Genomic DNA, 10,592 nt, shown 5'->3' on the forward strand with positions numbered 1-10,592 from the left:
TTTAAAAGACAAAAACTTGAATAAAAATTTGATAAATGACATAGTTATTGATCTTTAATTTGAAAAAAATATATATTGGTAGATGTATTAATAACATAGAAAACATGTAATTCAATGGCATGATCTCAAAATTTTAATCTAATAAAAAGTTATTAGGTAGTGTAACATTTCTTAAAGTCCAGGGTGAACACAATGCATTTTATGACCTAAAACAGCGATTCTACGTAGGGTATTTGATTATATTTAAATATTAATAATATAATATTTGTTTAAATTTTGATAATGAATGTTCTTTTTCATAAATGAATTTGTCAATTTAAGTGCTATTAGGTAATGAACATTGGAATTTAGTAATGAATTTTTCTGGAAAACTAATAATTCTGATTTTATTTTTGATAGAGAGAAAGAAAGAGTTTGTCCACCTTCCATGTGTTTGGAAGATTGAAAATTTTACATTTTTTTTTAATTCAATAGTTGATTTGAACCTTGAATGTTTCCATTGGAAACACCAAAAGATACTAGTTGAGTTATAAAGTTTTTGATAGAAAGTCAATCCTATCTCTCACAGTATTTGGATCCACAAAGGAACTATCTGCATACATATGAATGCAAGAGTTATCTTATGGTCTTTTATTAGTGGGGCTATTTTCTTTCATTTGGGAAACTTAGACTATTGCTTAGGTGGTCTAAAGGTTGAGTCAACCCTATCTCTCATAGGTTTTGGATCCACACATTATGAGAGGGACTATCTCCATATGCATGGATGCAAGAGTTATCTTATGCTCTTTTATTAGTGGGACTATTTTCTCTCCAATTTTTATAATTGTTCTTTCTTTTCTTTTCTTTTCTTTTTTTTTTTTGATTATTTGTCTCAAAAAAATCTTACTGTAATTATACATTTTTATTTTTTTTTTTTAAATAAGGCCTAAATGCCAAAATACTATTGGGGTTAGGTAAGTTGTAAAAACAATTTCTAGAGTTTCAATTATTCCTTATAACTCTTTGAGATTTCCATATCCGTCAAATTGACCATTAGGACTAATTTCAATAACTCTTAGGGCAAACTATTACGTGACTAGTAGCATGAATTAGTTGGTGAGTCTTTTTAATATGGTCACGTGATTGCTACATAATTTTTCCATCCATAAAGCTAATGAAAATTAGTTCCAAAGGAGGTGTTATATAGAAGAACCGAAACCTTAAACAATGTTTTTGCAACTGACTCAAACCTTAAGGCGTGTTTTTGCATTTTGGCCAAATAAAATAAAATAACTTCGGATCCACCTCAATATTAAATAATTGGGCTGGGCCAACTTTTGTGGGCTGATTCGTGAGAGACTGGGCTGGGCCAACTTTTGTGGGCTGATTCGTGAGAGACTGGGCTGGGCTGCAGCCATAAATCTACTCGGAATAGCTCAACAATGTGGCCCAGTTCAGCCCAAGACTTCTGAAATTGGTCCCAGTTTACTTGCAAGACCGAGTCTTTCTTCTCAAAATCTCTCTCTCTCTCTCTCTCTCTCTCTCTCTCCTTCTGTCTAGAGAGAGAAAGTTCCTAATGGATAGCTCAGTCCCGCGCTTTCCTGTCCCCTACAAGAATCTCTCATTGGATATTAAGGTAAAAACGATTCCGACTTTTGCTTTTTCATTGGATTTCTTTATCTAATCTTACCGAAGACAAACCATGTTGCCCATCACCTGTTTGATTCAATGCTTCAATGTAAAATCCCAATACTTTATTCTGTGTGATTTTGGTAATAATGGGTTCTTTGTATTCTTCATAATTTACTTTGGGTTGCTTCTGAATATCACTTTACTGATAAGATTAGGTGATTTGAAGTAATGGGTCAATGGTGTCAGTGATTGTAAGATGGGCTTGTGGGGCTTTTAATTCTGGAATTACAGTTTGCTTTTTAAAAATAAAAAAAAAACAATGTTTGGAATAATTTCTCAGCTGGAGTAAGGGCTTTTCTGATTTTTAACCATAATGGAATGCGGAATTCTGATTTGGCTTGTTTTGGTTTTCTGAAATTTATTTGGATTGCATACTTTGAAGACTTAACTCAAATATAAGAAGTATGATACTACATATTATGGCATCTAGTTTCTTTCTTGTTGATATAACTATGTATTTTTATTAGATGAGAGAAAAAGAATCAAGTGAGGCTTCATTTCAATGAAGTACCTGAATGCAAAGGTTAGGCTTGCTAAGAATGTGAGACAGGTGACATAGGGACATTGAATTTTATAGGTCTTACAAAGTGTGCAGAAGTAAGTCAGGATCTCTAAATGGTTGTGTTTTAGTTACAACTACCCCAATCTATTTCATGATGGAAATCATGGTCCTTTTGGGTTTAACATTCCTTGTTTTGTTTGCTTGACTATTGCTATTAATGTGTTATTTCCCGGTTGCTTATTTTGTTTCTGCTTGTCAGGGGAACAAAACAGATGTAGTCCTTTGTAGTTATGATGATCATTTTCTTGTAAGTTCTAAGTTCCTCTTCATTTGGATTCTTTTTTTTTATTGGGGCGAACCTCCAATAGGGGACAGGGTGTTGATGGCTTCATGTTTGTGTGCACTTCTAATGTTTGAAAAACTTTTAGGTGATTGCAACTCAAATAGGAGCCATGGGGACAATACTCCATGCCAGGTCTGCATATTCTTTTCATTGAACTACTGGAGCAATCCTGTGAAGTGGGATTTCTTTGTTGCTTCATAAATTATATTTCAGTTCAACATTGCTGTAATTATGCACATTAGTTCCTTTCTCACTTTGTCCAATTCTTTGTTCATATGGAAACTTTGTTGCTTATGATAAAAATCTTGTTATTGTTTACTCCTGTTCTGTTCTGTGAAGTATTATATCATATATTGTCCTGCAGTCAGCCTAGAATGGATGACACAATTTAGTTATTCTATATTTTTGTACATGCTTGCTGACCTGGGAGGTTTGCATAACTTACATCCAAAAAACTCTCTTTCATGTTTGTTGAGTAGAAGGAATGATCTTGTTATGTGGCTTTTTTACTTATAAAAAAAAAAAGATCTTGTTATGTGGCTTTTTTAATAGAACAAAATCTTGAGAGAGAGAAAAAAAATAAATGAGGGAAAACTTGATTCCAGTACTTGATAATAAGAAGAGAATTTAAGGACAACAGACTCAACACAGGGCTGAGAGGAGGAAGAAATTTTTATTTTTTTATTTTTTTTAATCCTATAGTTTGACAATTTGAAAATGTGAGAGATTGATTGCATAGTAATGTGACATTGTAATCTCATCCTTGGATGTGAGAATCACATTGAACCATTAAATGATAATTCTACTGAGAGGAGCTTCTGAGATATATATCTTTCTTCATCACCAGGAAGGAGGAAGGGGTGTCAATCGAGCCAACATTCAATGTGTCTGCAGTATTTGGCAAACGAGATGAGGTAGGCTAGCTTGGGCTCTAGCTTCTTAGTATGATAACTGTTAATTAACTTATACTGATTTCAACCCACTTCAACAAATGCAGCCAATGCTGCTGGCATGTGCTCGTCAGTTAATTCAACACATCAGGTATATTTCCAGTTCAAAATATTTACAAAAGTTTTAAAGCTATTTTTTGTTCCTTGCTTCTCAGAGCTAGAATTTGCTAGCAATCATTTTTTCTTTGGGAGACTTTATTGGAAGTTGTAAAATCATTCATGTGAATATTAATAACAAGGTATTCATCTTCTCACATTTAGCCTAAAAGAGGAATTACTAGCATTAATAGAAATGCCAATCAGTGTAAGTGACATCCAAATATAATAGTAATGTATGTTCTGGATACCTGTTTCCATGGAATCTGTTACCTGAATCACAAATAATTTAATGTGTCCTGTTGTGTGTTCAGCATCTCAGGCTCCTCCAGGTCATTGGTGATCTCTCTTGGACTCAAGGACCATTCTGCGGTACTATTCAAAGATATTCACATCTTCTTTATTTATAAAAATAAATAAATTCACCTCTTCTTTGGAACAAATGACACAGTATAACTCATGATTCCCACTATGTTATACAGGAGACACTGAAGGGAGTTGTTTCTGCTGTTATTGAGAACCGCCTCTGGTAATGTAATGGAACTGAACTTAAAGCAATATGCTTAAAACCTCAGATGTTGGTTTCATTCTCCAGGACTCAAGCCTGCTGCATTTGCAGATTGATAGTCGCTTTCTAGTTGCATATTAATACTCACTTAACTAGGCCTGAATGCAAATGTATAGTTCAGTAGTTATCGCTGGGGTACATGTCATTAGATATGAATGTTCAACCATCGCTTAATGATTTGTATCTGAAACCTTACTTTAATACAAGGACTGCTTTGATTTTTTAGGGCTCTCTCTCTCTCTTTCTCTCTCCTGTGGCAGGGGAAGCACTCCTACCAAACTCAGCTGCTATGGTCCAATACTTCTATATAATTGAACAAGTATAGCATGTCGGCATTAATTCCAAGTTGGGACTGAACCTACCATAAATCTGCTTGAACAGCCTTATCAAGAATAAATAAACAATAATAATTAGGTCAGTTTACCTATGGCATGGGTTTCCCTTTGGTCATTGAAACCGAGCTTAAATGGATTTGCATGTTGGTTCGTAGTTGATACATTACAAACTCTAGTATCTTAGTAGGGAAGGGAAATGCTGCCCCAAAGTAGGCATCTCTTCAAATAACCCGCCCCCCTCTCTCTGAGCTACATAGCATCAGTTCTCATGGAAACTTTCTAATTTCCTGACACACTTGGCCTATTTCCTAGCCGAAGCAGAAACCGCCACTCTAGATAGCTTTAATGGGTTTTTCAACATGAATAAATGCAGGCCTATGTTAGGGCCCGTTTGGATTGAGGAGGAAGGGAGAAGGAGTAGAATAGAATTGGTTAAAAATATACTAATTTTAGGTCAATTTTACTCTACTTTACTCTACTACTCATCCCTCTCTCTTAATCTAAACGGACCATTAATCTTGAGAGCCTTCAGTGAGGAAAATCAAATCTTTTCTGAATATTTACGCATGGTTCCAAGAAGTAGCCAACTTTTGTGATCTCACATTCTCACTCCAAATGCTACTTTCTTAGCTTGAGACTAGAGATCCTATAGTTTCAGCCATTTCAAAGGTCTGCATTCCATGTGTGGTTCTACTTAAAATAACAAACGATCTGCATTAAATTGCAGATACCAATCCAAGCCTCAAGTGGAAACCACATGCTTCCCAAAGATTGCAACCAATGTAAATTTCTTGTTTAACCTGAAAATAGGATAATATGAAAAATAACTCTAAAAACTTCTCCTGAATATAATGCCTTGGGAAGGATGCTTAAAATATAATGCTTTGGTAACATTGTTCTAGTAACGTTATTTGTATTTTTTGAAAATACGTGTGGATGAAAAAGTGTATGGAAATACATGTAATGTTGTTTAAAAACTGAAAAGTATTGCTTAAAATGCCATACCAAACGGCCCAGATGTCCCAAGTTGTGGTTGGGAATATGACAAAGGAGGATTCTAGGGTGGACTTATTAGATAGTCTTGACAAGTCTCTAAAGACCTCATCCTTGAGGCCTAAATATTTTTTGAAAAAAAAAGCTACTTCACTTCCCATTGAACAAGTTTTAGCAAAATATCTCACATACGAGGTGTATCTTTCACTGCTTGACTTGTATCATTATATATTGGATCTACGGAAGTAGGAAGGAATTAATACACCCACTTTACTAAAACAAGAGTGATTAGGCTTAAGTAACACGAGAGAGAGAGAGAGAGAGAGAGAGAGAGAGAGAGAGAGAGAGAGAGAGAGAACAATGGCATCCCAAAGCAACATCTTGGATGGATGTCCTACGTTAAACACCTTAGAGCATTCACATCAGTCCGTGTATAAGTGTGTATAATAGAAAAAATGCTCAAATTTACACATTTTTGTTCAAAAACAACCCACATCAGTCCGTTTAAAATCTTGCAAAATCTTCTAAAATTATCCACAAGCTATAGTACCCGTGTAAATTTACACAAGTACTGTAGCATGTGTATATCATTTTTTAGTAGTTTTTTTCCCTCTCCCCGGTACTGTAGCATGACTTTGCCTAGCACTGTAGCACTGTAGCATTGGGTTAAAGAAATGAATATTTTATTTGAATAAATGTATATAATAGACAAACTGATGTGAGTGTTTTGTAAAAATAGGTGTAAAATAGAAAAAGTAAATTTTAGACTTGTAAAATGGAAAAAAATTTCCACAGACTAATATGGATGCTCTTATAGCACTGGCAATTGCAGTTATTAGTATAAGTTGATTATAGGAAATTTGTCTTTTAAAAAATTCGATAGTTACAATAATGGGAGGGAAGAAAAAAAAAAATCTGAACCTTAGGTGTCTTTATTGAAAAGTGAAAACACCAAGATATGCCAATTAAACTATAAGACTTTCAACAATAAGTTTGTCAACTTGGAGCAAGAGGTCATGTCCATTCCATGAACTTTGCTCTACATATTACCTTTACCTGCTCACCGTAACAAGCTCAAAATGATACCTAAGTGTTCCTGGTTCACACTTCACATACAGCCCCTGAACCTCAACATCTACAATTAACGTAAAGAACATTAATTCAATTAAGTTAAAAACAGTTCAACTAATCATATTGAGATAATTATCTGTCCTAACTCCTTATCTTTTAAGGATTACTTTGTCTCATATTTATTGTGGAAGATTGTATTTTGAATCAATTGGCTTTTCTTCATTACTTATTCTATTCCTGAGGTTGGAGCTACTTCTAAGAGAAAAGAAGTGTCAAATTGGATGAAAGTTTAATGCAATGTGTTGTTACATGTGCAGAGTAGGCATAGATGCAAGGAGCATAATGATATGAATAAGAAAGAAAATAGATTGGTGTAGATTGTTAGGAGAATTGAAACGATTAAGTTATCACATTAACACCCAAGGAATTAACATATGTAGACCAAAAAGTTATGGTACCCCTTCCCAATTTTCTCAAGGGATGTTTGGAGAAGAAAGCAACACACAGTTGTGGCTTTTAACCGTACAGAGAGCGCCCACATAAACCTTTGTCCTTTCTGTATCTTTTTTTTTTTTTTTTTAGAACCTTAGGTGTCTTTATTGAAAAGTGAAAACACCAAGATATGCCAATTAAACTATAAGACTTTCAACAATAAGTTTGTCAACTTGGAGCAAGAGGTCATGTCCATTCCATGAACTTTGCTCTACATATTACCTTTACCTGCTCACCGTAACAAGCTCAAAATGATACCTAAGTGTTCCTGGTTCACACTTCACATACAGCCCCTGAACCTCAACATCTACAATTAACGTAAAGAACATTAATTCAATTAAGTTAAAAACAGTTCAACTAATCATATTGAGATAATTATCTGTCCTAAGAGCATTCATATCAGTCCATGTATAAGTGTGTATAATAGAAAAAATGCTCAAATTTACACATTTTTGTTCAAAAACAGCTCACATCAATCTGTTTAAAATCTTGCAAAATCTTCTAAAATTATCCACGAGCTACAGTACCCGTGTAAATTTACACGGGCATTGTAGCATGTGTATATCATTTTTTAATAGTTTTTTTTCTCTCTTCCCAGTACTGTAGCATGACTTTGCCTGGCACTGTAGCACTGGGTTAAAGAAATGAATATTTTATTTGAATAAATGTGTATAATAGACAAACTGATGTAAGTGTTTTGTAAAAATAAGTGTGTAAAATAGAAAAAGTAAGTTTTAGACTTGTAAAATGGAAAAAATTTTCCACGGACTGATGTGGATGCTCTAACTCCTTATCTTTTAAGGATTACTTTGTCTCATATTTATTGTGGAAGATTGTATTTTGAATCAATTGGCTTTTCTTCATTACTTATTCTATTCCTGAGGTTGGAGCTACTTCTAAGAGAAAAGAAGTGTCAAATTGGATGAAAGTTTAATGCAATGTGTTGTTACATGTGCAGAGTAGGCATAGATGCAAGGAGCATAATGATATGAATAAGAAAGAAAATAGATTGGTGTAGATTGTTAGGAGAATTGAAACGATTAAGTTATCACATTAACACCCAAGGAATTAACATATGTAGACCAAAAAGTTATGGTACCCCTTCCCAATTTTCTCAAGGGATGTTTGGAGAAGAAAGCAACACACAGTTGTGGCTTTTAACCGTACAGAGAGCGCCCACATAAACCTTTGTCCTTTCTGTATCTTTTTTTTTTTTTTTTTGCACAAAGAAAAGATTTGTCCTTTCTTGGATCTTACAAATAACCATAAGAACACCCCCTCTCGGGGACTAAATCAAAAAAAAAAAAAAACCGAGGCTAGTACATAGAGAGGACCAAACTGAATATAATTACAAAAGCAGTCAATAAATTACATGATAGAGCGACTCAAGGAATAGCGTTTCAAAATTGGGTATCTGCCTTACACACGTTCACACATATGATACACTAAAATACAATAAAAAATGCCCTATACCTTCGAAAGTACCTTGAAGACCCTCGCTAGCCACTGAAGAAACAATCAACCGGTAGAAATTAGGCTTCCTCAACCAACTATAAAGAAATTATGCTTCTTTTTTTCACAAGGCGGTGGTAATATGAAAAACATCATTATGCATCATCCTCTTTGTTCACCAAAGTATTTAGTTGTCTTTCTAACTGCACAACCCAAAGACAAAAGACACCTAGACTGTTCAGTGACCAGAAAGCGAGTGAACAATAGAGAAAAACAAGTTCATAATCATCTAAGAATCCACTTCAATCACTAGACCAACTCAAACCCCGTACACCCATTCTCATACTACACCAACAAATTGAGATGAGAGAAACGTTCAAGAATAAATTAGCAAAGAAGAAAGAGCTATGTTTTTATACTTAATTTTGTGAAGAGTTAAAGAGGTGCAGGGGCATATATCTCATCATGGTGTTATTCATGGTGAGAATTTTGAAACCAAGGAACCACTATACTAACCCTTTGGATTTCATACTTATTAAATACATTAAATTGATAAAGTGGCAATTGGTATGGAAATGTAGATGCTTTACTTAGAATGATTTGTCCTTGTGGAAATGTCAGTAGCGGCTTCTAGGCACTAATGTCTTATAAGAATTTGAACAGCATCCACATAGAGATAGATTTTAACTGATAGCATTAAAGAAAAACAGCACTTTTTTGAGGGGGAGATCAAAACTAAAATACAACATCAAAAATTTAAGGAGTCAGAATGTCAGATGCATGCCTTGGAACTGATTTTCTAAATAAGTGCCATCAAAGACGATTTCAACCACAAGTAGTACCAATGGCCATTTGCACTCAACGAAAGATGCAAATATCAACTGCTTAGAACAGGCCAACAAAGCAAACACAGTCCCACTTAGGGAAATACACACCTGGGCATTTTTCATCTTCTGCCTCTGCAATTCCTCAACAAGGCTCCCGATACTGACATCAAAGATGAGATTCAGTTCAGCATGAGACTAAAAAGTGAGTATGTAATTAGATATCACTGAATTTCATCCTGTACCTTTGCTGCATATGAAACACCTGAGACTGCAGATCTCTCTCTCTGGTGGTAGCAGGAGGCATCTGCATGTTGCTCAAATTTGAGAACATTTAATTAAACAGAAAGCAACTGTTGTCTAAACATTGAATTACCTTAACCCTAAAAATCGTTAAAAAAAAAGTTACATAAATTCACACTCATAATAAGTCAAATTGGAAGTATTATTTCCTCAGATATTCTGATTTACCAGTGCAGAAAGTGTATGAGAGAAGGCTGTAGTTTTTTTCATTGGTAATTACACAGCCAAATGGATCTTGAACCCACTAACTCATCCTCCACCATGTTTTATCAAGGGATTTAGGCTGTTATGCCATAAACTATTCACTTAGTAATTAGAAAATCTATAAATAAATTTGCTTCAAGAATGGTCAATAACCAACAAAGGGGACTACTACAGGATTGCCTCCTCTTGGCCAAGCATGGAAATTGACAATTGTGTTGGCAGCCAGTTTTTTTGTGTTTGAATGCATAGCCTTTACTAGTGGATGGTTTCGATTTATAATTTAAGATATCAAGAAATAATGAAACCATCTCACAAAAAAGATTATATGTGCATATGCATATCATCCCCTTCTTCCCATCCTTTCTCAAATCCTATTGCAACCCACATTCGATCTCCCATTAAGAGAATAATCAGTCAGATGTGAGAAAGTCATTTGGAGATCCTAACCCAAGTATTCAAAATCATATTTCCACTAGATAGTTTCATCAGGCGAAGGCACTACAAGTTACTAATTACTACTTTATTTATACTACAGGTAATTGTCCCCTTCTACAAACATAACACTAAAATAATACCTGATTACTGCTTAAATTGGAATAGTCTTTGACATTTTAGTATATTTAGCAAGCAATATTTTTTAAAGTTTCCAACAAATGAGAATACCTGCAACAGGTCACTTGTGACAACCTCAGTTGACTCAGCATGCTTACCTGTATCAAGCAAAAGGGGTCAAATCCAACAAAACTTTTGCATGTGGGATTAACCAGCAAAGTGAATGATCAAGATGA

The 10,592-nt window shown here is 34.5% G+C and overlaps 2 protein-coding genes across 2 annotated transcripts; one reads left to right on the forward strand and one right to left on the reverse strand.

The window, feature by feature from the left end:
• The first annotated feature begins 1,478 nt into the window (after positions 1-1,478).
• On the forward strand, positions 1,479-4,355 carry LOC112040668 (uncharacterized). The gene is made up of 7 exons (XM_024073560.2): positions 1,479-1,615; positions 2,433-2,480; positions 2,602-2,648; positions 3,364-3,430; positions 3,514-3,557; positions 3,877-3,934; positions 4,045-4,355. Exons 1-7 carry the CDS (start codon positions 1,556-1,558, stop codon positions 4,093-4,095), a joined length of 375 nt encoding a protein of 124 aa, XP_023929328.1. The 5' UTR covers positions 1,479-1,555; the 3' UTR covers positions 4,096-4,355.
• Positions 4,356-8,345: 3,990 nt separating this feature from the next.
• LOC112040585 (uncharacterized) lies at positions 8,346-10,514 on the reverse strand (the record flags this gene model as incomplete). Its single annotated transcript, XM_065767488.1, is given in 4 exon segments — positions 8,346-8,676; positions 9,409-9,460; positions 9,543-9,604; positions 10,468-10,514. Coding segments are annotated over 3 exon segments (150 nt in total), but the record flags the coding sequence as incomplete, so codon positions are not given.
• Positions 10,515-10,592: the final 78 nt, after the last annotated feature.

The sequence above is a fragment of the Quercus suber genome, unplaced genomic scaffold (genome assembly GCF_002906115.3).
Source record: "Quercus suber isolate HL8 unplaced genomic scaffold, Cork oak 2.0 scaffold_812, whole genome shotgun sequence".
NCBI classification, from domain to species: Eukaryota; Viridiplantae; Streptophyta; class Magnoliopsida; order Fagales; family Fagaceae; genus Quercus; species Quercus suber.

What these genes read in the sequence shown, in the direction of transcription:
- LOC112040668 (XM_024073560.2), top strand. Translation starts at nt 1,556, where the DNA reads ATGGATAGCTCAGTCCCGCGCTTTCCTGTCCCCTACAAGAATCTCTCA. An exon ending in GTTATGATGATCATTTTCTT is followed by an intron (nt 2,481 to 2,601) that starts GTAAGTTCTAAG and finishes AAAAACTTTTAG; the next exon opens with GTGATTGCAACTCAAATAGG. An exon ending in CAGTTAATTCAACACATCAG is followed by an intron (nt 3,558 to 3,876) that starts GTATATTTCCAG and finishes TTGTGTGTTCAG; the next exon opens with CATCTCAGGCTCCTCCAGGT.